General features: G+C 47.0%; 1 protein-coding gene across 1 annotated transcript in view; it reads right to left on the reverse strand.

The window, feature by feature from the left end:
• Positions 1-27595, reverse strand: part of ADGRB3 (adhesion G protein-coupled receptor B3) — a 496325-nt gene that overhangs the window by 44412 nt on the left and 424318 nt on the right. The window contains exons 19-20 of the mRNA XM_054392660.1: positions 7176-7326; positions 6429-6498 (exon numbers count right to left, since the gene is read on the reverse strand). Coding sequence (XP_054248635.1) covers positions 6429-6498; positions 7176-7326 — 221 coding nt within the window. The remainder of the gene's footprint in view (positions 1-6428; positions 6499-7175; positions 7327-27595) is intronic.

The raw sequence follows: 27595 nt of genomic DNA on the forward strand, positions 1-27595 counted from the left end.
CATAGAATCATAAAATCATATAATCTACTGAAATCATAGAATCGACTGAAATCATAGAAGCATAAAATCATAGAATCTACTGAAATAATAGAATCTACTGAAATCATAGAATCCTAAAATCATAGAACCTACTGAAACCATAGAATCATAGAATTGTCAGGGCTAAAAGGGACCTCAAGGCTCATCCAGTTCCAACCCCTCTGCCATGGGCAGGGACACCTCACACTACATCAGGTTGCTCAGAGCCACATCCTGCCTGGTCTTAAAAACCTCCTGGGATGAGGCTTCCACCACCTCCCTGGGCAACCTGTGCCAGTGTATCACCACCCTTATGGTTAAGAATTTCTTCCTAACATCCAATCTGAATCTACCCATCTGGATGTGTTCCTGTGTGACCTGTGCTGGCTTCTAAGGTCCTGCTCTGGCAGGGGGGTTGGACTTGACGATCTCTGGAGGTTCCTTCCAACCCTTAACATCCTGTGAGCCTGTGATCCTGAGAACCTGTTCCTAACATCCAGTCTAAATCTGCTCTTCTCTAGCTTGAAGCCATTGCTCCTTGTCCTATCACTGCAGGCATTTGCAAACAGTCTCTCTGCATCCTTCTTGTGGCCCACTTCAGGTACTGGGAGGCTGCTGTTAGATCCAGCTGAAGATATCCCTGCTGACTGCAGAGGGGGTTGGATGGGATGACCTTTGGAAATCCCTTCCACCCCAGACCTTTCTGTGATTCTGAACCTCCCCTGGTGCAACTTGAGGCCAGATGTTGATGTTTCTTGGGAGACAGAAACATCAATTCATTAACATCCTTGGTGTATTGTATTTGAAGCATGGTTTTGAATACCTGTGCTGGGAAAAAAAAAAAAAGGGTCAAGAAGGGTGGGGGTTTCTTAAAGAAAAAGAAATTAGTTTCTAGCACTAATCAAGGGAGAACTGTTCCCTCCCTGTCCCATGCCCTCAGCTAAACAGGCTGTTCAAAAGAGCGACCTCCAGGTAGAGGCAGAGGTGCATAAAAACACAGAAGTTGTCTTCTTTTTGTCACACAATCTGAATTTTCAGCCATCTGGACAATATCTGAGGTGTTTGTTGCAATGTCTTCAGCACCTGCCAGCTGTGGAATCTGAAATGTACTTTTGACCAATTCACACATGCACAGAATGCTTTAGGTTGGAGGAGACCTTAAAGATCATCCAGCTCCAACCCCCCTGCCATGGGCAGGGACATCTCCCACCAGCCCAGGTTGCTCAAAGCCTCTTCCAACCTGGCCCTGAACACCTCCAGGGAGGGGGCAGCCACAATTGTTTTGTGCTGAAAACTTTCTGAAGACATCTTCTCAGGTGCCTTCCTACATGGGAAGGCTGTCCTTTTTAAACTATTTTTTCCTTCTTCCCTTGTGTTTTTTTCTTGTATTGTATTTCTTTTGCTCTGAGAGCTTTTGTTTCCCTGTGCTTTATAGTTGTTTCTATCTTGTTCTCCATTTCTGTCTTCTTTTAATTTGTTCCTCAATTTCTGTCTTTTTATTTTCTTTTCCATTTCTGTTTTCTTTTAATTTGTTCCTCAATTTCTGTCTTTTTTATTTTCTTCTCCATTCCTGCCTTTAATTTTCTTCTCCATCTTTTTTTTCTCAATTTCTGTCTTTTTTCCCCCTTTTCTTCCCCATTTCTGTCTTATTTTTTTCTTGATGTCTTTTTGAATTTTCTTCTCCATTTCTGTCTTATCTTTTCTCCATTTTTGTATTTTTTCTTTTCTTCTCCATTTCTTTTTTTATTTTCTTCTACATTTCTGTTTTATTTTATTTTGTTCTCCATTTATGTCTTTTTTTTTTTTACTTTTGTTCTCCACTTCTGTCTTTTCTTTATTCTCTTCTCCATTTCTTTTTAAAATTTTCTTCTCCACTTCTGTCTTATTTTATTTTCTCCATGTCTACCTTTTTTTCTTTTCATTTTATTCTTCATTTCTCTCCTCTTCCTCCCTGAAGCTCACACAGCAGAAAGCCATATAAATTGCTTAGCATTAAGAGCATCCACTGGTGGGTTTATGGGACTGTGTTACCTGCTCATAAAATCCTGCTGAGCAGCTGTAGCCTTGCTCCTGTTTCATGCACATTTTGTCAGCTGTTTGATGCTCTCCAGGATCGTGGCTCTGCTCTCCAGCATCATGGTTTCTTCTCTTAGGAGAACATCACTATGACAGCATTTTAATTTTTGCTGGTATAATGAATTCCTGGCAGTTCTTTGCTCTCCTCATCAATATATAGCTCTGCATGCAGGTCAGGAAAGGTTTATTAACCATAACTTGCAGTGGTGCTGCTTTCATAGCTCTGATGCATGAAGGGAGGTAGCAACAATATTTATTAGACCCCCCAGAATTAGGTGGGGGGAAAAAAAAACAACAAATCAATCAAGCTTTAAGACACACAAATCTTTTCCAGACATCCTGACAGTTCTACAAGCTTCTTGACTTTTTCTTTTTTTTAATTACTTTTTTTATATTATTTTCAGGAAATCCCTTCAGCTTGTGTAGCTTCACAATTATTTTTTATATTCTTTTCAGGAAATTCCTTCAGCTTGCGTCAGCCCAAGAGCTTGCATGCAAGAGTCCTCACACAGCATTTTAAATGTACAGCAATACAACTGCTTAATAATCAGGACTGGAAGTAAAAAGAGAGAAATCAGAGGCTGTTCATTGGCTCACAGAATGTTAGGGGTTGGAAGGGACCTCTGGAGATCTTTAAGTCCAACTTCCCTGCCAGAGCAGGACCATAGAATCCAGCACAGGTGGCACAGGAAGGCATCCAGCCCTCTGATCATCTTTGTGGCCCCCAAAGAAAGCTGCTTCCTGGTTCTGTTTGTGCCTTGGACACCTCCTTCTGTGCTTTCTTCCCATGGTAACCCTGTAAGCTAAATTTAGAGCCTGAGAGAGGAGCTGTTCCATGTAGAGACAGACCTGCTCTTTTGTTTTTTTTGTTTTCATTACTTCCCAGGTTACCTTTAATGAATGATTTGCTGCTTTGTCTGAATATTTCACTTTGGAAAATGCATTCAGTCCAGGGTGGAAGCAGGAAGCAGCACCAACTAAAGCAAGTCACACATGAACAATTTCAGTCAAGCCAATGCAAGGGGATGGATCCTGTAAGGTCAAAGCTATCTCCCCCCAGTGAGGTCTGGACATCACAGACCCTTTGATTTTTAATTCTCACAGCCTAAATGGTTCTCCAGTCCTGGTTCAAGGACTCAATAAGAAAAACAAAGCAGCGAGATCAGCAGATGTTAGTTAGAAAAAAATGGCAGAGGAAGATGTCCTCACAGAATCACAGAATCAGTAAGGTTGGAAAAGACCTCAAGGATCATCAAAGTCCAACCTGTCACCCAAGACCTCATGACTACTAAACCACGTCACCAAGTGCCATGTCCAATCCCCTCTTGAACACCTCCAGGGATGGTGACTCCACCACCTCCCTGGGCAGCACATTCCAATGGCCAACCACTCTCTCTGGGAAGAACTTTCTCCTCACCTCCAGCCTAAACCTCCCCTGGCGCAGCTTGAGACTGTGTCCTCTTGTTCTGGTGCTGGTTGCCTGGGAGAAGAGACCAAACCCCTCCTGGCTACAACCTCCCTTCAGGGAGTTGTAGACAGCAATGAGGTCACCCCTGAGCCTCCTCTTCTCCAGGCTAAACACCCCCAGCTCCCTCAGCCTCTCCTCACAGGGCTGTGCTCCAGACCTCTCCCCAGCCTTGCTGCCCTTCTCTGGACACCTTCAAGCCTCTCAATGTCCTTCTTAAATTGAGGGACCCAGAACTGGACACAGTACTCCAGGTGTGGCCTGACCAGAGCTGAGCACAGGGGCAGAATGACTTCCCTGCTCCTGTTGACCACACTGTTCCTGATCCAGTCCAGGATGCCATTGGCTCTCTTGGCCACCTGGGCACACTGCTGGCTCATGTTCAGCTGCTGTCAACCAGCACCCCCAGGTCCCTTTCTGCCTGGCTGCTCTCCAGCCACTCTGACCCCAGCCTGTAGTGCTGCATGGGGTTGTTATAGCCCAAGTGCAGCACCTGGCACTTGGACTTGTTGAATGCCATCCTGTTGGACTCTGCCCATCTGTCCAGCCTGTCAAGGTCCCTCTGGAGAGCCCTTCTACCCTCTAACAGATCAACACCTGCTCCCAACTTGGTGTCCTCAATACAACTGCCAGAAGACAGCTAAGAACTTTGTTTCACTCATGACTGCCTATGAGTGCAAGTTAAGCACTTCACTGAGGTAAGGCCATTCCTCACTAAAAAAAAATTGTCACCACCTAAAGCTGTAGAGCTGGTGAGCCAAAGAAGATGTGTTTTGAATTCCTCATCCACCCAGAGCCTCAGCAAAGGGCTTGAAGCTTCTCCTGCCATGTGCCAAGAGGATGGGACACACGGGGCAGGGAGGGGGAATCCTGAGCTCACTTAGTGATGATGCTAAGGAGAATAATTAAATATTCATTGAAGTGAGGACTTGACCTAACTCATCCACATCTCTGTTGATTGCCTTCATTACCAGGCTCCAGAGTCATATTTCTTCTTTTTTTTTTTCCTGTCCAGATGCATACTTAATTTCTTAAGAGACGTGAGGAGAGCTCCAAACAGGATGACCAAAGGAAACACATTCCTGCATGCATAATGTCCTGCTGGTTGGAGCTTTGCTGGCAAGAGGGAGGCTCAGCCCAAGCTCCCTCTTCAGCAAGAGGCAACCCAAGGGCAGCCAAGCTGAGAAGTGAATTCTTCAAGGTGTTAAATGGAAGCAGTTAGGTGGTTAAACAGGAACTGTGTTAATAAAATGTAAATGAAGTAAAGAAATCTCCTCATTGCTGTCGGTCAAGTAGAGCCCAGTCCAGGAAATGGCTAAATCAGGGACTTCAGGAGAGATGGATGGATGGAAGGATGGATGGATAGAAGGATGGATGGATGAATGGATAGGTGGATGGATGGATGGATGGATGGATGGATGGATGGATGGATGGATGGATGGAAGGATGGAAGGATGGATGGATGGATGGAAGGATGGATGGATGGATGGATGGATGGATGGATGGATGGATGGATAGGTGGATGGATGGATGGATGGATGGATGGATGGATGGATGGATGGATAGGTGGATGGATGAATGGATGGAAGGATGAATGGATGGAATGATGGATGGATGGAGGGATGGATGGAAGGATGGATGGATGGATAGGTGGATGGATGGATGGATAGGTGGATGGATGGATGGATGGATAGGTGGATGGATGAATGGATGGAAGGATGAATGGATGGAATGATGGATGGATGGAGGGATGGATGGATGGATGGAAGGATGGATGGATGGATGGATGGATGGATGGATAGGTGGATGGACAGGTGGATGGATGGATGGATGGATGGATGGATGGATGGATGGAAGGATGGATGGATGGATGGATGGATGGGAGAGCTGTTCTGAGCTCTCTGCAGGGTTTTGGCTCCAAGCAACTCCAGAGTATTAAAGATGAGGTAGATGCTTGGTGGGCAGAAAAGTGGATGCCAGAGAGACTCTTCTCAGTCCAGCTGTAGACATGTTTAGATGTTGGAAGAGGCTAGTCATGGTATTGAACACTTCAGTGGACCTAATCCTCAGTGGGACCTCAAAGGCTACTTCAAAACCTCAGAAGAAATGCAGAATCCCTGATGCTTCACTGAGCTTGCTCCACACTAGCATTTTCTCTTCACTCTGTTGTGGACCACTCAGTGATGGACAATTCCAAGTGTGAATGGATAACTCTAGAGCCTTTAGGCTATCATAGTGTCATTAAGGTTGGAAAATCCCTCTAAGATCATCCAGTCCAACCACCAACCCAACACCACCATGGCCACTAAACCATGTCCCAAAGAGCCATGTCCACATGTTTCTTGAACACCTCCAGGGATGGTGACTCCCACCCTGCTTACTACAGAGGGGATTGGACTGGATGACCTTTGGAGTTCCTTCCAACCCAGACCATTCTATGATTCTATGATCTAAAGCTTTCCTTATTTGGGAACTTGACTTCTGGCTCATTTTATCTCCCTTCTGCTGTTGTATGAGAAATGGCCACAAAGAGGCAGGAAAGAGAACTATACCCTGAAAACTGAACTACAGAATCATTAAGTTTGGAAAACACCTCTCAGATCATCCAGTCCAACCATCAACCCAACACCACCATGGCCATTAAGCCATGTCCCAATGTGCACACCTCCAGGGATGGTGACTCCACCACCTCCCTGGGCAGCCTGTTCCAATCCCTGACCACTCTTGCAGCAAAGACATTTTTCCTGACATCCAACCTAAACCTCTTCTGGTTCAACTTGAGCCAAGAATTGTGATGCCCCCCAGCTGATGATGGGTGTGACAGCCTTGTTCATTGAACCCCACAATTTATCATTTCAGATTGACTTACTAGTGGGCTGTTCCATATCCTTTTGTCTTGGTAAAGCCTATTGATATGGCAACCACTAATGCTGGTAAACCTGCAATAAAACAAACAAACAAACAAACAGAAACAAACAAAAACCATAACAGTAATAACCATCACATGCTGAGCAAAATATTGCTGGTCTGCTTGGACAAAAAGAAAAAAAAACAACAAAAAACCCAGGGAGAGTGAATGCAAAAATGGCCAATTTCACATGGAATGAATCACTGAGGGTTTGTTTTGCTGAAGCAGTGGCAGGGAGGAGGACACTGCTCTCTGCCCACAATGTACCACTTCAATGTAGCTCAGCTCCTGGCACATTTGACAGGTCTTAAAGTGAACTAGGAAGCAGCTTAATGAATATTCAGTGAAGGTTTTTTGGGGGTTTGGGGTTTTTTTTTGTTGTTTGTTTTCTTGTTCTATTTTGGGGTGGGTTGTTGGGTTGGGGTTTTTTGGTGGGGTTGGTTTTGGGTTTGGTTTTTTTTTTTTTTTGGTGTTACACTGCTTTGCTGCAAACCTTCTCCAATTTTGTTTGAAAAACACTGATAAAGGAATGCTAAAATACACCCCAGCATAACTTGATGTCAAGTGGGCAGGATCCTAACCTATTTTGGTTTTTTTTGGTGTTTTTTTTTTTGTTTGTTTGTTTTTTTTTGTTCTTTATTCCTGTGTTAGGGTCTCCTGAAGGTTTCAGTTCCAAGGATCCTGAGGAAAGGAATTTTAAGGACTTACCCCATCCAAGGCACAGGAAACGTTTCCTTATGAGCCGTGTCCTAATTTTCCCAGTAACAGCCATGTATGACTGCCAGGCTTCTGTCAAAACCCAACAGAATGAAGCTAAGAAGAAGAAGTGCAAAAAGGCCGTGGTGGTGGTGCAGATGCCCTGCAGGGAGCAAAGAGAAGCTTGTGCTGAATATTTAGGGACACCCATTTCTCTTTTCAGCTCACAGAATTGTCACATTCTATCATCTTGACCATTATCCCAGCAGCAACTCCCCCTTCGTGACGTGGTGGCCACAAAGAGAGAGGAAGAAAGTCAAGGTCATAGGATCAGAGGATGTTAAGGGTTGGAAGGGACCTCCAGAGATCTTCCCGTCCAACCCCCCTGCCAGAGCAGGACCATAGAATCCAGCACAGGTCACACAGGAACACATCCAGAGAGGGATGGAAAGTCTCCAGAGAAGGAGACTCCACAACCTCTCTGGGCAACCTGTTCCAGTGCTCTGTGACCCTCACAGTGAAGAAGTTCCTCCTCATGTTGAGATGGAACCTCCTGTGCTGTCGTTTATATCCATTGCCCCTTGTCCTATCCCAGGGCACAACTGAGCAGAGGCTGTCCCTGTCCCCTCCCTCTTGACCCCCAGCCCTCAGCTATTGATAGACATTGATCAGATCCCTCTCAGCCTTCTCCTCTCTACACTAACCAGCCCCAGGGCTCTCAGCCTCTCCTCACAGGGCAGTGCTCCAGTCCCTTCAGCATCCTTGCAGCCCTCCATTGGACTCCAGCAGATCCCTGTCCCTCTTGAACTGGGGAGCCCAGAACTGGATGCAATATTCCAGGCGTGGCCTCACCAGGGCAGAGCAGAGGGGGAGGAGAATCTCCCTGGATCTGCTGGACACACTCTTCCTAATGCACCCCAGGATCCTGTTGGCCTTCTTGGCCACAAGAGGTGCTGATAGGGATTAGGTAGAAGAGGTTTTGGCTGCTTCCCCAAACACTGAGCATGCTGAGCAGGGACAAAGAGCACCAAATCAAATCATGCCACCAGGTAATTCCCCACACCTTTACTTTGACCAGGGATCATCACAAAGCCATTGTGGTGAGCAAGTTACAAACCCTCCTAATTATAAAACCCCACAGAGCTGAACAAAGAAAGTGTAAGGACACAAATTCTCTTTACTTCCAGTTAGATTTCCTTGCTCTCCACACAGAAAAGCCCCCAGCCTGTGAATCTGAATTGTAGGCAATAGATTGAGTTTGATTTTGTATTATTAGGCTTCCCAGAGAGGTCTTGGAGTCTCCCTCTCTGGAGACTTTCAAGCCCCATCAGGATCCATTCCTGTGTGACCTGTGCTGGTTTCTATAGCCTTGCTCTGGCAGGGGGGTTGGACTGGAAGATCTCCAGAGGTCCCTTCCAACCCTCTCACAGTCTGTGAGCCTGTGATTTAATTCTCATACAACATTTACCTGTTGGAACACACTGCCTGAGACCTTTCCCCACTCAGGTTTAAGTGTCACAACTTTACCAGTTCCCCTGGATGTTTTTTTTTTTATGGGTGCCAGTAACTTGCCAGCTGAAAATGATTTTTGAGCACATGCAATCAGTTTTCTTTTGTCACTGGAGCCCTTAACTAAACTTGACACTGTAGCTTATATAAATGAGCTCCATGGCATAAAGGATCAGCTACCCTCCACTGCCTTGCTTGAAAGGCCAGTTGCAGGCTATATAAGGCAGGGTGCCTTGGACCCTTGAACAAAAACCCACACAAGTAATGGCAGGGGGCTTGGACTTGAAGATCTCCAGAGGTCCCTTCCAACCCCTAACATCCTGAGAGAATATTCTTACCACAACTGAGAACAACTTGAAAGTGTCAAAATTATATCAAGGTTTTAAAAAGAACAAAACTAAAACCAAAGAACAACAACAAAAAACCTCAAATAAAACCATAATTACAAGCATTCACTACTAATGCAAGATCATAGCTGAGAAACCACAGGATCACACATTGGTAGGAGCTGGAAGGGACCTCTGGAGATCATCTAGACCAAAGGAGGAAATGTGACAGAATCACAGACTGTTAGGGGTTGGAAGGAACCCGAAAAGCTCATCCAGTCCACCCCCCTGCCAGAGCAGGATCACCTAGAGCAGATCACACAGGAACACTTCCAGGTGGGTTTTCAATATCTCCAGAGAGGGAGACTCCACAGCCCCCCTGGGCAGCCTGTTCCAGTGTTCTCTCACCCTCACAGAGAAGAAATTCTTCCTCCTGTTTCCATGGAATTTCCTATTCCTCAGCTTCCACCACTGCTCCTTGTGCTGGCATTGGGCATCACCCAGCAGAGCCTGGCTCCAGCCTCTGGGCACTCACCCTGCACACCTTTATCAACAGCAGTGAGGTCACCTCTCAGGCTCCTCTTCTCCCAGCTACAGAGCCCTCAGCTCCCTCAGTCTCTCCTCATGAGGAAGATCTTCCACTCCCTTCAGCATTTTTGTGGCTCTGTGCTGGACTCTCTCCAGCAGGTCCCTGAGGTCCTTCTTGAACTGAGGGGCCCAGAACTGGACACAATATTCCAGATGTGACCTCACCAGGGCAGAGTAGAGAGGCAGGAGACCCTCTCTCACCTACTCACCACAGACCTTCTAATCCACCCCAGGATGCCATTGGCCTTCTTGGCCACCAGAGCACATCGCTGGCTCATGGTCAACCTCCCACTCACCAGGGCCCAAGGGTCCTTTTCCCCTTCACTGCTCTCCAATGTTGTTATTATGTCTGTGATCATTTCTTTATGCAGCATACACATCTCATAGCTATCTCACAAACATGTAATAAAGCATTGTCAATTTTGGGGGACTAAAATCACAGTTCTGCACACTATTTCTGGAGGAAATATGCAAATTCCCATTTATATATAGATGCTTGCATGCAAAGATGAATCATGGCTGGGAGCTACAAAAATGTGGGAAGGATAAGACATAGAATCATAGAATTGGTTCAGTTGAAAAAAACCTCTAAGATCATCAAGTCCAACTGCTGACCTAACACCACCATGGCCACTAAACTATGGCCCCAAGTGCCATGGCCACAGGTTTCTTGAACACTTGCAGGGATGGGGACTCCACCACCTCCCTGGGCAGCCTGTTCCAATGTTGACCACTCTTGCAGGACAGAAATTTTTCCTAATCTCCAACCTAAACCTTCCCTGGTGGAACTTTTGGCCATTTTCTCTCGTTCTATCTCCTGCTATTAAGGAGGAGAGACCAACCCTCACCTAGCTCCAACCTCCTTTCAAGGAGAAGAGAGCAATGAGGTCTCCTCTCAGCCTCCTTTTCTCCAGGCTAAACACCCCCAATTCCCTCAGCCACTCCTCCCCAGCCCTGTCCTCTAGATCCTTCCCCAGCTTTGTTGACCTTCTCTGGACCAGCTCCAGCATCTCAGTATCTTATAGTAGGAGCCCCAAAAGTGAAGCCTGTACTCAGAGTGTAGCCTCACCAGTGCTCAGTACAGGGGGATAAATCCTTCCCTACTCCTGCTGGCTGCTGTGAAAGGAAGAATTGTGATTAAAATTTCAACCAGCCTTCTGATCACCAAAGGAGAAGACAGAAGCAAGTTTTATTAGAGGTGATCTGTGCTCAGGCTGGAAAATCTGAGTGGTGATTATAATGAACTCTTCTGAGTGGCAGTCAGGGGTCTGTAATGAACAGCAGTAGTAAGCCTGTGTGACAGGGAACAGTGTATTTGCATCACAGACCATCAGGAAGATGCAAATCAGCCTCAAAACATCACCTAACACCACCTGCTGTGGGACTCTGATGACAGTACCACGTGCAGGCAGGGCTTGGAGTGAGTTTGGCTTCACAGAATGACAGGGGTTGGAAGGAACCTCTGGAGATCATCCAGTGCAACCCCCCTGCCAGAGCAGGATCACCTAGAGCAGGCTGCACAGGACAGCATCCAGGTAGGTTTTGAATAACTCCAGAGGAGGAGACTCCACAACCTCTCTGGGCAGCCTGTTCCAATGCTTGACCACCCTCAAAGTAAAGAAATTATACTTCCTGGTCAGATGAAACATCTTCTGTTCAGGTTTGTGCCCATTACCTCTTGTCCTGTCACTGAGCACCACTGATAAAAGCCTGACCTTATCCTCCTGACACCCACCCTTGAAGTATTGATCAGCATTAATAAGATCTCCCCTCAGTCTGGTCTTCTCTAGGCTAAAAAGCCTCAATTCCCTCAACCTTTCTTCATAAGAGAGATGTTTCAGTCCCCTCATCAGCTTTGCAGCCCTTTGCTGTACCTTCTCCAGCAGTTCTCTGTCCGTACTGACCTGAGGAGCCCAAAACTGGACAGAATACTCCAGAAGTGGCCTCACCAGGGCAGAGCAGAGGGGGAGGAGATCCTCCCTCGACCTGCTGGCCACTTTCTTACTTCCCCAGCCAGAGAAACACTCCTGGCAAATGAAACTCCTCTCTCCAAGGTACGGCCATGGGCTCAGCAAGGCTGAACAACATCCCCCTGGAAATGGGGCTTCAAGGCACTTCTGCACCCTTCCCCTTAACAAACAAATGAACAAACCATGCTGGCCTGACAAAAAAAAAAATGGACAAACCGTGCTGGCCTGACAAACAAATGAACAGAGTCTCTTTCCAAACATGACACAACTCCATCTGCACCAAAGGCAGCTATCAGATGGGGCACCGAGCACCTCTAGCCAGGGAGTTATAATTCTAGTAAATGCATTATTAGGACTTCTTTTCCTTCCTCTTCAGGTCATCAGGCTCCCAATTCCTCCTGCACCTCCTCTTCTCCCTTGCCAAAGGACTACCACAAACCCCTGTGGCACATCACTCACAGCCAGCCATAGTGCTTCCACCTGTCTGCATCACGGCCGTGGTGCACATCTCCCTTCCCCCTTGCTTTAAGAGGAGATGCTTCTCACTTGTTTCTAATTCTAGTTTATTAAAACTCACTGAATTAATTAGATGTGCAGAGCATCTGACAACCTGCAACAAAATTAATTTTACCAGCCCAGTCTACTCCTTATTTCTTCGAGCTTCTGAAATTAAGTCGATTCCGTTACCTCCTCTTCCTCCTGTTGCTGTTGTTCTCAGCTCCTCATCTTTAATTCTCATTATAGGAGGGAGAAGGGAGATTCTCTGTCCTCAGAATGCACAATTCCATGAGCTTTAATAGAGCCTTGAGTGTTTAGCTACCTTGAATATCTAAGTAAGACCATTCACCCCTTTTTAATAACCACCAGGGCACTGAAAGCTCACATCAGGTATCAAATTATTTCCTTCTTGCATTGGTGCAAGACACCCACTCCAAAGGAGGGTGGTGAGGCACCACTGAGGAATGTAGAAACCACTGCAGACTCAGAGCTGCTCCTATAGTGAGGAAGGTTTTTCATGTAATCATGATGAATAATAGAGAGAACATTTACCCACTTTTACCACCTACAAAAAGGAGCTCATAAATGCAACCTCAAAATAATAATTTATCATCCATTGTGGAGCATCTGGAAGTTTCTCTTTCTTACTCAAACAGCACTGGGTTGTTTTTTTTTTTTGGTTTGTTTGCTTGTTTTTTTTTTCTTTTTCTTAATATCAATGTGAACAGATCTTCTCCACAGAGAGCTAACTGAAGACACCTGATTTGTCTTCATACAGTTATGGAATAGGTTGGGTTGGAAAGAACCTTAATGATCATCCAGTTCCAATCCTCCTGTCATGGGCAGGGACACCTCCAGAGAGGGAGCATCCACAGCTTCCCAGGGCAACCTGTTCAGTGTCTCACCACCCTCACTGTCAAGAATTTCTCCCTCATATCCAGTCTAAACCTCCCCTCTTCCAGCTTGAATCCATTCCCTCTTGTCCTATCACTCCAAGCCCTTGTAAAAAGACCCTCCCCAGCTTTCCTGCAGTCCCCTTCAGGCACTGGAAGGCTGCTATTAAGTCACAGCATCACAGAATCACAGAATTATTGAGGCTGGAAAAGACCTCTGAGATATCAAGTCCAGCCTATGACCTAACACCACGACATCAGCTAAACCATGCCACCTCCAGAGCCTTCTTTCCTCCACTCAGAACAGCCCCCAACTCTCAGCCTGTCCTCATGGGTTGTTTCTCTTCTTTGTGGCCCTCCTCTGGAGCCTCTCCAGCAGCTCCAGGTCCCTCTTGTGCTGGGGGCACCAGAGCTGGAGGCAGTGCTGCAGGTGGGGTCTGAGCAGAGCAGAGCAGAGGGGCAGAATCCCCTCCCTGTGCTGCTGCTCTCCCTGCTCTGGATGCAGCTCAGCACTCAGCTGCCTGCTGGGCTGCCAGGGACCATTGCTGGCTCCTGGGGGAGTTTGTCACCAACTGACACCCCCAAGGCCTTCTGCTCAGAGCCACTCCTCACCCAGCCTATAGTTGTGTCTTTTGCCCTAAACCAGGTTCCTCTTCTTTTAACAAACTCTCTGCTTGTCTCTAGGTTCTGAGAAACAGATTAAGAACCAAAGCCACTGGAAAAATGAACATGAAAAATGAAATCTGCTCTGGGGATAGCAAAATGAACAGGGCTAAAATCCCCTCAGCTGGATTATGTCAGGAAGCAAAAGGAATCCTAGTAGAAAAATCATTAAAATAATAAATTTTGAGATTAAAAAAAAATCTCACCTTTGGTTCAGCAGTGAGGAGATAAACTCAAGGAGATAAATGAAATGGGTGCTGATTTTATTCTTCTGCAGGTCTGTCCATGCACTGACTACACAAAGAGCACTTAAAGACCCCAATAAAGAACAAATGAAACAAAGAGCAAACAAATCAAAGAGAATGCAAAGGATGTAGCAAAAAGCAGCAATTTGCTTCATGTAACTCTCAAGTGCTCAACTATAAAGCAGTTTATCTCCTCCTTCTTTACATTAAAAATACCAATTCATAAAGCAAGTCCCTGCTTATTATTCTTTATTGGTTTTTAAATTCTCTCCTTCAATTTAATTTTTTAACTGTCATTCCTCAACATTTCAAAAATGAAACTATTTTAACAAAGCATGCCAGGGATTTCCACTTTTTTAACCCAAACTGAGCATGATGCAGCTATGATTTCTCAGCCATTTGAGACCCTAACAGGCATTGGCACAGGCTGCCCAGGGAGGTGGTGGAGTCATCATCCCTGGAGGTGTTCAAGAAACCTGTGGCCAAGGCATTCTAGGACATGATTTAATGGCCATGGTGGTGCTGGGCTGGTGGTTGGACTGGATGATCATAGAAAGGTAGAATGGTCTGGGTTGGAAGGGACCTCCAAAGGTCACCTAGTCCAACCCCCTCTGTAGTAAGCAGGGGCATCCTCCACTAGATCAGGTTGCCCAGAGCCCTGACCTTGGAGGTCTTTTCCAACCACAACAATTCTATGATTCTGTAATAGGGCTATGAGGATGCTGAAGGGACTGGAGCACTGCCTGATGAGGAAAGGCTGAGAGCCCTGGGGGTGGTTAGGCTGGAGAGGAGAAGGCTGAGAGGGGATCTGGTCAATGTCTATCAATAGCTGAGGGCTGGGGGTCAAGAGGGAGGGGACAGGCTCTGCTCAGCTGCACCCTGGGATAGGACAAGGGGCAATGGATATAAAGCACAGCACAGGAGGTTCCACCTCAACATGAGGTGGAACTTCTTCACTGTGAGGTTCACAGAGCACTGGAACAGGCTACCCAGAGAGGTTGTGGAGTTTCCTTCTCTGGAGACTTTCCAGACCCATCTGGACATGTTCCTGTGTGACCTGTGCTGGATTCTATGGTCCTGCTCTGGCAGGGGGCTTGGACTTGATCTCCAGAGGTCCCTTCCAACCCTTAACATCCTGTGAGCCTGTGGTCCTGTGATCACTTTACACTCAAAAGGGTTGACTTTTCAGGACATAAAATTACCCAATGAAAGAAAAAGAAGAGAACTAGGAAAGGGTTTTTCCCTGGCAGAGTGAAACATCACTGCTCCAACACAGTGAGAGGAACTGGAGATGAATTAATCAGGAAGAAGTTGAAGAACTTGCATTTAAATTGATTTTTCTGCTTCAGAGTTGGAAAGGGCTTCTCATTTTCTTTTCTGCCTGCCTGGAAACCTGCTGTTCTGAGCTTCAGGAACTTCACAGCACATTCATGTGAGGACATAGTTAAAACACTGGGTTATTCTGTCCTGTCAGAGCTGGCATTTACCTTGCTTAAAGTGTTTAACATCAAAGCCATCATAAATTCATGATGTCAAGTAGGCCACATTCACTTACCAGAAAAAAAAATATTCATCCAATAATTTGTAAACACTTAAAACACTTAGGATGAGAAGCAAGATCACAAAGCCTCTGCTCATGCACCTTTCAGCCCTTACTCTCTAGGTGCAACATCAAACATGAAGCTCACTTCAATTAATGTGATTCCTTCTAGTGCCTTTCCAATTAATCCTCTAAACAATTAGAGGTTCCTAGACATTCATAGATTCATAGAATGCTTTGGGTTGGGAAGGACCTTAAAGATCATCCAATTCCAATCCCCCTGACATGGGCAGAGACACTTCCCACCAGCCCAGGTTGCTCAAGCCTTCATCCAGCCTGGCCTTGAACACCTCCAGGGAAAGTGCTTCCCTGACCTCCTTGGGCAACCTGTTCCAGTGTCTCACCATCCCCCCTGTCAAGAATTTCTTCCTCATATCCAGTCCAAATCTGCCCTCCTCAAGTCCTTCATTTCCTGCCTGCCCAGAAAAATCATAGAACCATTTAAGGTTGGAAAAGACCTTCAAGGTCATTGAGTCCAAGCATTACACGTTCAAGTCCATTGTGTGTGTTCACTGCATGAAGTGAAAAGGTAAGATCTTCCCTTTCTAGGTTTTGTAATCAAAGGAAATAAATTGTCTCTCAGTAACCTCTGCTGTGGTACTGCTTCTGCTGAGCTCATTTGCTTCAGCAAAGATACTGAGGTGCTGGAGAATGTCCAGAGAAGGACAACAAAGATGGGGAAGAGTCTGGAGAACAGGGCTGGGGAGGAGCATTGTCATGGTAGGGCCATGACTTGGCCTAGTACAAACCCAGACAGGCCCATTGGACCAATCAATCTCTGGCAATTTGTATATACACAAGTGACTTGGTAGTCACCTTTGCCTTGCTCAAGCCTGCTGAAGCCTTGCTTCAAGCCTTGCTTCAAGCCTTGCTTTCAAGCCTACTTGGACCTGTCTTGTAGAAGCCGCCTCCAGTTGCCCTGCCCTGCCTCGAGTGCCTGGTCCAGAGCCTGGAATAAAGCCATACACATGCAAGCTGGAGAAGCCACAAGCCTAGAAGCTGGATCCACCTAGCCTGCTTCCCCTTGCCACCAGACTCGTGCCGTGCCTCAGTTTCCCCAGGAACCCAGCCAAGAGTGTCATTCCCTGCCCGCCGTCCGCTGCAGCCAGAGCAGCCTGGGACCACGATGGTAAAATCTCCTTGCCAGCAATCCGCCGTGCCCATGCCACATGAGAGTGCCCCAAAGCTAACACAGCAACAGCAGCAGCATCCGCCATGTGGGTAAAACCAGCTGTGAGTAATTCATTCACTGCCCTTTGGGCTTAAAGTTTCTTATCGAGCCTCCCCCCCACTGTAATCGAGTGCTGTCTGCTTTCAGGGACCTTCTCTTTCTGAGTTATTGCCTCCTAATTTGCATTAAACTGTTTATATTTGCCCTAAGACTGCATATTCCCATTGTAAATATCCTACAAGAAAGCTGGGGAGGGACTTCTTAGGATATCAGGTAGTGATAGGACTAGGGGGAATGGAATAAAGCTGGAAGTGGGGAGATTCAGGCTGGACATAAGGAAGAAGTTTTTCCCCATGAGAGTGGTGAGAGCCTGGAATGGGTTGTCCAGGGAGGTGTTTGCAGTCAGGCTGGATGAGGCTCTGGCCAGCCTGATGTAGTGTGAGGTGTCCCTGTCCATGGCAGCAGGGTTGGAACTGGACGATCCTTGTGGTCCCTTCCAACCCTGACTGATTCTATGATTCTATGATTCTATTTAGCCTGGAGCAGAGGAGGCTCAGGGGTGACCTCATTGCTGTCTACAACTACCTGAAGGGAGGTTGTAGGCAGGTGGGGGTTGGTCTCTTCTCCCAGGCAACCAGCAACAGAACAAGAGGACACAGTCTCAAGTTGTGCCAGGGGAGGCACAGGCTGGATATTAGGAGGAAGTTCTTCACAGAGAGAGTGATTGCCCATTGGAATGGGCTGCCCAGGGAGGTGGTGGAGTCACCATCCCTGGAAGTGCTTAAAATTAGACTGGATGAAGCACTTGGTGCCATGGTCTGGTTGATTGCTAGGGCTGGGTGATAGGTTGGACTGGATGATCTTGGAGGTCTCTTCCAACCTGGTTGATTCTATGATTCTATGATTCTGTGAGTCTATGATTCTTTGATTCTATGATTCTATGATTCTTTGATTCTATGATTCTTTGATTCTATGATTCTTTGATTCTATAATTCTTTGATTCTATGATTCTTTGATTCTATGATTCTTTGATTATTTGATTCTTTGTATGATTCTTTGATTCTTTGATTCTTTGATTCTATGATTCTATGATTCTTTGATTTTATGATTCTATGATTCTATGATTCTATTATTCTATTCCAACCGTACAACCATCTTATTCAACCAGTTTTGGCAACTTTCATCAATAAAGGGTTACTATTTTTATTAATACCTGTTTGCTGAGTCGTTTATTATTGTTGTGAGGGCAATTAATTACCTTTTCCCCCCTTCCAGACCAAAGTGGTGTGGTTGGCAGGATTGTACAATGAGAAATATGTCACAAAAATTGGGATATGCAGAACAGTCTTGGGATTGGATTGGGCAAAGGAACACTGCAAAAATCCCTCAGAACCTGGCGGAGAATGTGAGCAAATCTAGCAGGGTACATGCTGCAATAATAGGCACAGGCATGGTAGAAGTGCCAGAGGAATTTCAATGTGTGCAGGCAAACCTCATGGAGTTTAGTAAGGACAAGTGCAGGGTCCTGCATCTGGGGAGGAATAACAGCAGGCACCAGGACAGGTTAGAGGCTGCCCTGCTGGAGAGCAGCTCCACAGAGAAAGACCTTGGAGTGCTGGTGGACAGCAAGTTCTGCATGGGACAGCAATGTGCCCTTGTGGCCAAGAGATCCAATGGGATCCTGGGATGGATCAAGAAAGGTGTCCAGCAGGGCTAGGGCAGTTCTTCTACCTCTCTACTCTGCCCTGCTGAGACCACACCTGGAATATTGTGTCCAGTTTGGGGCTCCCCAGGTCAAGAGAGACAGAGACCTGCTGGAGAGAATCCAAGAGCGAGCCATGAGGATGCTTAGGGGACTTGAGCATCTCCCCTGGGAAGAGAGACTGAGAGCCCTGGGGCTGTTTAGTCTGGAGAAGAGAAGGCTGAGAGGGATCTGATCAATGTCTATCAATATTAACGTCTAACAACTCTCTCCATGATGAATTTTCTCCCCATCTTGAGCCTAAACCTCCCCTGGTACAGCTTGAGACTGTGTCCTCTTGTTCCGGAAACAAGTGATAGGAGAAGAGGAAATGGCCTCAAGTCACACCAGGGGAGGTTTAGGATGGACATTAGGAAAAAAAATTCTTTCCTGAAAGGGTTCCCCAAAGTCTGGAACAGGCTTCTCAGGGAAGGGGTTGATTCCTCATCCATGGACATGTTTCAAAGAGGGAGAGATGGGATGCTGAGGGCCATGGTTTAGCGCCAGCCTTGGCAGAGTTAGAGAATGGTTGGGATGGATGGGCTCAAAGTTTTTTTCCCAACCAAACCAGTTTTATGGCTCTTTAAGGAGAAATACCTGGTTGCATTAACACACTAATGGTTCTACCTGTTAGGAGAAGAAAGAAGGCTACAAGAGCCAACCAGTCATTCAGATTGATGAGCAACCAATGCTAGAGTGTTCCAAAGGTCCTGAGCCTTCTACTGTTAATGGATTTAAGAGTTCATGGTGGGGACTGTGTGAGTAGGTAGGGCAGTGAGCCAGGACTGATAACGAAAGAAGGCTGAGCTAAGCACAAGGGTTACCCTCAAGTCAGCAATGGCTGCAGCTAAAGAAAAGAGGAGTTGTGAGCATGGGTGAGAAGAAGCTTGCTGTGGAGTTCTGGGGAAAAGAGAAGGAGGTGCCTGGGCACTGACAATGGCAAGGAATTGAAGGAGCTTCCTTGAAGGGATGGTCTAACTTAGGGGGGAACCAGAATGGATACTGAGGTGTTCAAGACAGTGAACAAAGGCAACAAAGCTGGGGGAGGGTATGGAGAACAGGGCTGGTGAGAAGACACTGAAGGGCTGGGGTTGGTTGGACTGGAGAAAAGGAGGCTGAGGGGAGACCTCATTGCTCTCTACAGCTCCCTGAAAGGAGGTTGGATCCAGGTTGGGTTTGGTGTCTTCTCTCAAGTAACAAAAGGTGAAAGGAAATGGCCTCAGGTTGCAGATTAGGAAAAATCTCTCTGCTGCAAGAGTGGTCACGGATTGGAACAGGCTGCCCAGGGAGGTGGTGGAGTCCCCATCCCTGGAGGTGTTCATAAAATATATAGAGAAGGCACTTTGGGACATGGCTTAATGGCCATGGTGGTCTTAGTTTAAAGGTTGGACTGGATGATCCTAGAGGCCTTTTCGAACCAAAACATTTTTGTGATGCCTTATATGTGAGGCTTCCAATTCCTACCCAAGTGCAACCAGTGCAAACTGATGTCCTGATGGAAAAAAATTAGCAGGAAAAGCCTTCACAGTGCAGAGAGAAAATCAAGTGACAATCACATTTGTCTGAAAGAAAATAAAATCTTCTTTTGACAACAGATTTTTACTCATGGAGCCCTGAGGGACAACATTTTCTAATGCCTAGTGTTGTCCCTCAGGGCTCCATGAGTAAAAACTTGTTACCAAAGAGGGTTTTTCATTTCTTCTTTTAGGAGAATGTGATTGTCACTGGAGTCTCTTTGCTGTTAAATCAAATAATCTGTTTGCTCTATTAGAAATTTTGATCCTATTTGCTAACAATAAAATTGCTGTAATTGTAGGGAGTTCCCACAGCAACCACAAAGATGCCTGGAGAGAGAAGTTCAACAACAAAAGCCTGCAGTTGCCTCTCACTCAGTCTGAGTGTGATGATTATAATCCTGCCATAGGAAATCAGTCCATCTTCTAGTCTGGGACATTGGTGCCAGCAAATATTCCTCCTCTTGCAGAACTGTAAGGGTTCCATCCCTTGCCATGATTGACTGCAAGCACTGAAGCAACAGCTCTGTGATGCTATTACAGCATCAGAATCACAGAATTGTCGGGGTTGGAAAGGACCTCAAGGATCATCCAGTTCCAACCCCTCTGCCATGGGCAGGGACACCTCACACTAGAGCAGGTTGCTCACAGCCACATCCAGCCTGGCTGAAAAAACCTCCAGGGATGAGGCTTCCACCACCTCCCTGGGCAACCTGTGCCAGTGTCTCACCACCCTCATGGGGAAGAATTTCTTCCTAACATTAATCTGAGTCTCCCCACTTCTCGTTTTGCTCCATTCCCCCCAGTCCTATCACTACCCCAAACCCTAAAAAGTCCCTCCCCAGCTTTCTTGTAGCCCCCTTCAGATCCTGGAAGGCCACAAAAAGTTCTCCTGGGAGCCTTTTCTTCTCCAGACTGAACAGCCCCAACTCTCTCAGTCTTTCCTCATTGCCATCTGTCACCTACCCTTACCCTTTTCTTCTTCATTTTTCAGCCACAGTTGTATACAAAGGTCTTAAGAGCCTTCATGCAAGAATAATGACAGGAAAAGGCTGATCTTGCCCCTCAGAGCAGCCTCAGCTGCAAGCATGCCCTCTTCTCGTCAAAGGAGAGTTTCTTTGTAGGATTAGCTTTATAGAATCATCAAATTGTTTTGCTTGGCAAAGACCTCTAAGATCATCAAGTCCAACCATCAACCTTAACACCACCATGGCGACTAAACCATGTCCCAAAGTGCCATGTCTACATGTTCTTTGAACACTCCAGGGATGGTGACTCCACTACCTCCCTGAGCAACCTATTCCAGTGCTTGACCACTCATTTAGTAAAAAAAAAAAAAAAAAAAAAATCCTAATATCCAATCTCAACCTCTCCTGGTACAACTTGAGAACATTTCCTCTTGTTCTATCACTTGATACTTGGATGAAGAGACCAACCCCCACCTCACTCCAACCTCCTTTCAGGAAGTTGGAAAGAGCAATGAGTCCTCTTCAGAGACTCATGGAATGGCTTAGGTTGGAAGAGACTAAAGATCAACTACTCCAACCTCCCTGCCATGGGCAGGGACACCTCTCAACTAGACTTGGCTGCCCAAGGCCACATCCAGTCTGGCCTTGAACACCCTCAGGCATGAGGCAACCACAACCACTCTAGGCAGCCTATTCCAGAGTCTCATCACCCTCCAACTGAAGAATTTCTTTCACAGCTCCAGCCTTTGCCTCAGCTTCAAACTGTTCCCTCTTGTCCTGTCTTTAGACACCCTCATGGAAAGTCCCTCTGCAGCCTTCCTGTAGGATCCTTTCAGGTGTTCTGAGAGAATGAGAAATGGTCCCTTTTGAGAGAAGAAGTCCAAAAGAGAAATAATCCAGGAAAGGAAGTTAGCATCTACATTATTGTGGTCATCCAAAGTCTTCTCACACCCCATAACTTCAGTTTATTTTCCAAAACACCTGATAAAATGCAATCAGAAAGGTACTTATGGCCACATCTCTTGGTACTTGCAAACAGGATGGGTTAGGAAGCTCTCACTCATCCTGCAGCCAGCTGGCAAGGTACAGTAAATGCCTAGAGAGTCCAAAATAAGGTGGCCACATCCAAAAGGCCTTCAGTCACTGGTCCCTTGCCACTTCCAGTGATCCCAAACTCTAGGCATGCACTGTGGTAATAGTTAATATGGCACCAAGGTGTGGCAGGAGGTGTGCTAATGCTGCCAGAGCATGGAGGACTTCATGCCCATGCTTGGGGTCATGCCCACCTACAGAAGCATGTAGAACACTCTGGGTTTTTTTCTCTTTGCCTAACCAAACAGGGGGTGGGTTTGAATAAATGAGGTGAGCTGACCTCAGCCAGCAGCTCAGCACCCACCCAGGCACTTGCTGACTCCTCCCAGCAGCACGGGGGAGAGAATCAGGAGAGCACAAGTGAGAAAATCTTGTGGATCAAGACAATTTGATATGTGAAGAAAAATCCCACATCCCTTCACCAAGTGATGCAAAGGCAGCTGCTCACCACCTCCCACCAGCAGACTGGTGCCCAGCCAGTTTCCAAGCAACAGCTACCTCTGAAAGACCACCACCAGTTGACAGGTTGGACTTGATGATCTGGAAGGTCTTTTCCAACCTGGTTAATTCTGTGATTCCGTACTGTTGGGCACAATTATCAGAGAGTCACAAAGGGTGGAAAAGACCTCTGAGATCATCAAGTCCAACCAGCAACCCATCACTACCATGGCCACTAAACCATGTCCTAAAGTGCCGTGGCCACACATTTCTGGAACACCTCCAGGGCTGGGGACTCCACCACCTCCCTGGGCAGCCTGTTCCAATCCCTGACCATTCTTTCAGCCAGGAAATTTCTCCTATTATCAAACCTAAATCTCCCCTGGTGCAGCTTGAGGCTATTCCCTCTTGCTAGTTGGTTGCATTTTTTTTTTCCCCCAGAAACATGAACTCTTCCCCTGTAGCCTTAAAACAAGATCATGCATTGTCCCTCTAGAAGAGCAAGTGGAGGTAAGGAGAGCCTGGGGTGGTTTACGAATTGCACAGCAATATTTTCAGCAGAGAGAAGACACAGAATATTGCTTTACATCTCCATATCAGAGTGTGTCAGCCTGGGAGTGAGAGGTGAGGGACAGAAGCTCATCTGAGCAGCTGCCAGTGCCCTACCTCCTGTACAACACAGCCAATGCAAACTTATTATGCAAGAGCCTCCTGAATCACATTAATTCCTCTCATGGCCATGATATTAATGGGTAATGTCTTTAATGCATTAGCCATGGGTTGTTTCAGAGGTCAGCCTTCTCTTTCTTCATGCTGAGATCCACATAATGGCCATGAAGCTGCAAATTTAGTTTGGAAAAGAAGAGGCTGAGGGGAGACCTCACTGCTGTCTACAACTACCTGAAAGGATGTTGTGGAGAGGTTGGTGCTGGTCTCTTCTCACGGGTAATGAGTGATAGAAGAAGAAGGAATGGCCTCAAGCTACCACTCAGTAGGTTTAGACTGGACAGTAGGAAATATTTTTTCCCAGCAAGAGTGTTGGCACAGGCAGCCCAGGGAGGTGGTGGAGTCCCCAACCCTGGATGTGTTTAAAGGTGGTTTGGATGTGGTGCTTGGGGCTATGGTTTAGAGGTGACCTTTGCAGAGCAGGGTTATTGGTGGGACTTGGTGATCCTGAGGTTCTTTTCCAACCTGAATGTTTCTGTGTTTCTGTGAAATTCATCTACAAGATAAAACTTCAGCTGGAAGAACAAAATTCTTAGGAGAAGGCCTTGTTTTATGGAAAGCACAGAAAAAAAAAAAAAAAAAAAAAAAAAGCCCCCAAACCCAAAAAAACAAACAGGCTCTAAATTTAGAGTCCCTCTAAAACAGGAGAGGGAAGACAATGAGGTTTTGATGATACTCATCAATGATTTCCACCTAGAAGAAAGATTGTACAGAAATCAAAAGAGGCAGTTCCTAGGGATACTTTGCTGACCATCAGTTGTAGTCATTGTAAACCATGGCTACTGGCACAGAATCCCAGAACAGTGAGGGCTGAAAGGGACCTCTGGAGATCTTTTAGTCCAACCTCCCCCTGCTGAAGCAGGTTTTCTTAAGGCAGGTTGCCCTGGATCTCATCTGGATGTGTTTGGCATCTCTGCAGAGAAGGAGACTCCACAACCTCTCAGTGAAACACAGCATGATAAAGGTTGGAGGGGACCTCTGGAGATGACCTATTCCAACCCCCTCTGCCAGAGCAGGTTCACCTAGATCAGGTTGCACAGGGCAGTGTTCAGGTGAGCTTTGAATGCCTCAAAGAGAGATGGAGACTCCACTCTCTCTCTGGGCAGCCTGCTCCAGTGTTCTGTCACTCTCAAAGACAAGAGGTTTTTTTTTCCTCATGTTCAGATGCAGCTTCTTGTGTTCCAGTTTGTTGCCCTTTGTCCTGCCTCTGGATGCCACTGAAAGGATTCTGGCTCCCTCCTGTTGCCACTCATCCTTTAGATATTGATCAGCATTGATGAGGTCACCTCTCAGGCTTCTCTTCTCCAGCTAAAGGCAGGATGGGGAAGCAGATAACTAATGGCAGTAGAAAGAAAGAAAAGCAGCAGAGAGAAGAGGTCCTGACCTGATATGCAGATGGAAGACTGACTAAGGATGGAAAGGAGAACAACAGATTAAAAAGTCAACTTCTCCACTCTGTTAATATTTCGACTTCAGCTCCCATGGCTTGCAGGAGAAAGCAAAATGTCAAGATGGTTTCTTACAAAAGGTGAAACCACTTCTGCTGCTTCCACCTTTGTATTCTTTTCCAGCAAAGAGGACATCCTGGGAGGTATCAGTTCCCTTTATCTGCTGTGCTAAAAAACAGGAGGACAAAAGGGTTGTGGTGGGGACCAAAATAATCTTTATGACAAAGCAGCCAGGAGTCTGTCAGTGATGCTCTCAACGTGGTTGTAAGAGCCTGTCAGGTGGGGATTATCACAGAGGAACACTACAACTGTGTGTTTGGTAGGAACAAAGAATGAGATGGGTTTAGAATCACTGAATGGGTTGGGTTGGAAAGGAATTTAAAGCTCATCCAGCTCCAACCCCCCTGCCATGGGCAGAGACACCTCCTACCAGCCCAGGCTGCTCAAGGCTTCATCCAGCCTGGGCTTGAACACCTCCAGGGAGGGAGCATCCACAAATTCTATGGGAAACCTATTTCAGTGTCTCACCACCCTCACTCTAAAGCATTTCTTCCTACTCTTCAGTGTAAATCTGCCCCCCTCAATCTTCAATCCATTGCCCCTTGTCCTGTCACTCCCAGCCCCTGCAAAAAGTCTCTTCCCAGCTCTCCTGTAGCCCCCTTCAAGTACTGCAAGGTTGCTCTAAGATCTCACTGAAGCCTTCTCTTCTCCAGGTTGAACACCCCAGCTCTCCCAGCCTCTCCCCACAGGAGGTTCTCCAGCCCTCTGATCATCTTGGTGACCTCCTCTGGACCTGCTTCAGCAGTTTCATGTCCCTCTTGTGCTGGGAGCCCCAGAATTGGAGGCAGTGCTGCAGGTGGGGTCTGAGCAGAGCAGAGCAGAGGGGCAGAATCCCCTCCCTGTGCTGCTGCTCTCCCTGCTCTGGATGCAGCTCAGCACACAGCTGCCTGCTGGGCTGCCAGGGACCATTGCTGGCTCCCGGGGGAGTTTGTCACCAACTGACACCCCCAAGGCCTTTTTCTCCAGACTGCTCTCAAGAGGGATCAGATGCAGCAGGGCAGCCTAGAACTAGTAAAAGCTCCTCTATCCTATTACTTTACTCTGATTTCTTGAAAAAGGAGAATTTGCTCTGCCAAGGAGGAGAAGGGAGCCAGAATGTCTGCATGGCCTCTTTGAAGAAGGTCCTATCAATTTCTGAGCTGTGGACACACGAGCAGCAAGCAAGAAGTGGAAGCAGACAGTGCACAAAGTCCCCGTGCTGAACACTTGTTTTTCTTTCACCTGTGTGTTTTTCACATGGAAGAGGATGGACTGAGCTTCCTATGCTCATCTGGACATTTTATTCTTCTGCTCCACTCAGAACAGAGCAGCGGCCACTTGCCCAGGCACAGGAAAGATATTGATGCTTCCTAAGAAGGTGATTTGTATTCCCCAATGAAGTCTGAGATGACATAACCACAGGTTGGAAGAGAGGCTGGAAGGAACCTCTGGAGATCATCAAGACCAAGCCCCCTGCCAAGGCAGGCTGAGCTAAAGAAGGTCACACAGGAACAGGTCCAGGTGGGTTTTGAATGTCTCCATTGCTCATTCATTGTATGAGTGAACACCTGTTTTAGCAAAGAGAGGATGGACTTCAATAAACCTCTGGCTTTATAGTTTGTTGTTCGGTGCTCTGAGTGGGAAATTCTCTGTGCCTGACTCAGCCTGCAGTCTCCTTGAGAGAGGAGCCCCCAGTGCTGGACACCTGACAGACATAGAATCATAGAACAGAATCACAGAATCAGTCAGGGTTGGAAGGGACCACAAGGCTCATCCAGTTCCAAGCCCCCTGCCATGGGCAGGGACACCTCACACTACATCAGGCTGGCCACAGCCTCATCCAGCCTGGCTGCAAACACCTCCAGGGATGGAGCCTCAACCACCTCCCTGGGCAACCCATTCCAGGCTCTCACCACTCGCATGGGGAAGAACTTCTTCCTCACCTCCAGCCTGAATCTCCCCACTTCCAGCTTTATTCCATTCCCCCAGTCCTGTCACTCCCTGATAACCTAAAAAGTCCCTCCCCAGCTTTCTTGGAGCCCTCTTCAGATACTGGAAGGCCACAAGAAGGTCACCTCAGAGCCTTCTCTTCTCCAGACTGAACAGCCCCAACTCTTTCAGTCTGTCCTCACAGGAGAGGAGCTCCAGCCCTCTGATCATCCTGGTGGCCCTTCTCTGGACACCTTCCAGCATGTCCAGATCCCTCTTGTAACAGAGGCTCCAGAACTGGATGCAGTACTCCAGGTGGGGTCTCACCAGAGCTGAGCAGAGGGGGAGAATCACCTCCCTTGACCTGCTGGCCACACTTCTCTTGATGCAGCCCAGGCTCTGCTTGGCTCTCTGGGCTGCAAGTGCACACTGACAGCTCCTGTTGAGCTTCTCATCCACCATGATGGCAACCAAGGTAATCCCTCAGGGCAATGCCTTGCCAGAAGTTTAACTTCAGTCTGTGATTTTTACCTCAGGAGGTTTAATACAGCTTCGGAGATAAGGAGTCTTTCCAAACCCACCTGGATGACATCCTGTGCCACCTGCTCTAGCTGAAACCTGCTCTAGCAGGGTGGGGGTTGGACTGGATGATCTCCAAATGTCCCTTCCAACCCTTACCACTCTGTGATTCTGTGATGAGTACAGCAATGACAGCCAGGTAGGGATACAGCAAAAGCATCTCCTGGAGGATGGTTTCATGGTATCAGCACCAGGGCAAGCAGAACTGCTCTGCTTGCAGCACTGCTGGTTTAAAAGCAGCACTGCCAGTAGATCCAGAGAGGTGATTCTGCCACTTTGCTGTGCTCTGCTGAGACCTCACCTGGAGCACTGTGTACAGGTCTGGAGCCCTCAATAGAGGAAGGACATGGACCTGATGGAGAGGGTCCAGAGGAAGGCCATAAAAGTGATCAGGGGCTTGGAGCAGCTCTGCTACAAGGACAGGCTGAGGGAGCTGGGGGTGTGCAGCCTGGAGAAGAGAAGGCTCTGGGGAGTCCTAATAGCAACCTGCCAGTA

The sequence above is a fragment of the Indicator indicator genome, chromosome 2, assembly GCF_027791375.1.
Source record: "Indicator indicator isolate 239-I01 chromosome 2, UM_Iind_1.1, whole genome shotgun sequence".
Lineage (NCBI taxonomy): Eukaryota > Metazoa > Chordata > Aves > Piciformes > Indicatoridae > Indicator > Indicator indicator.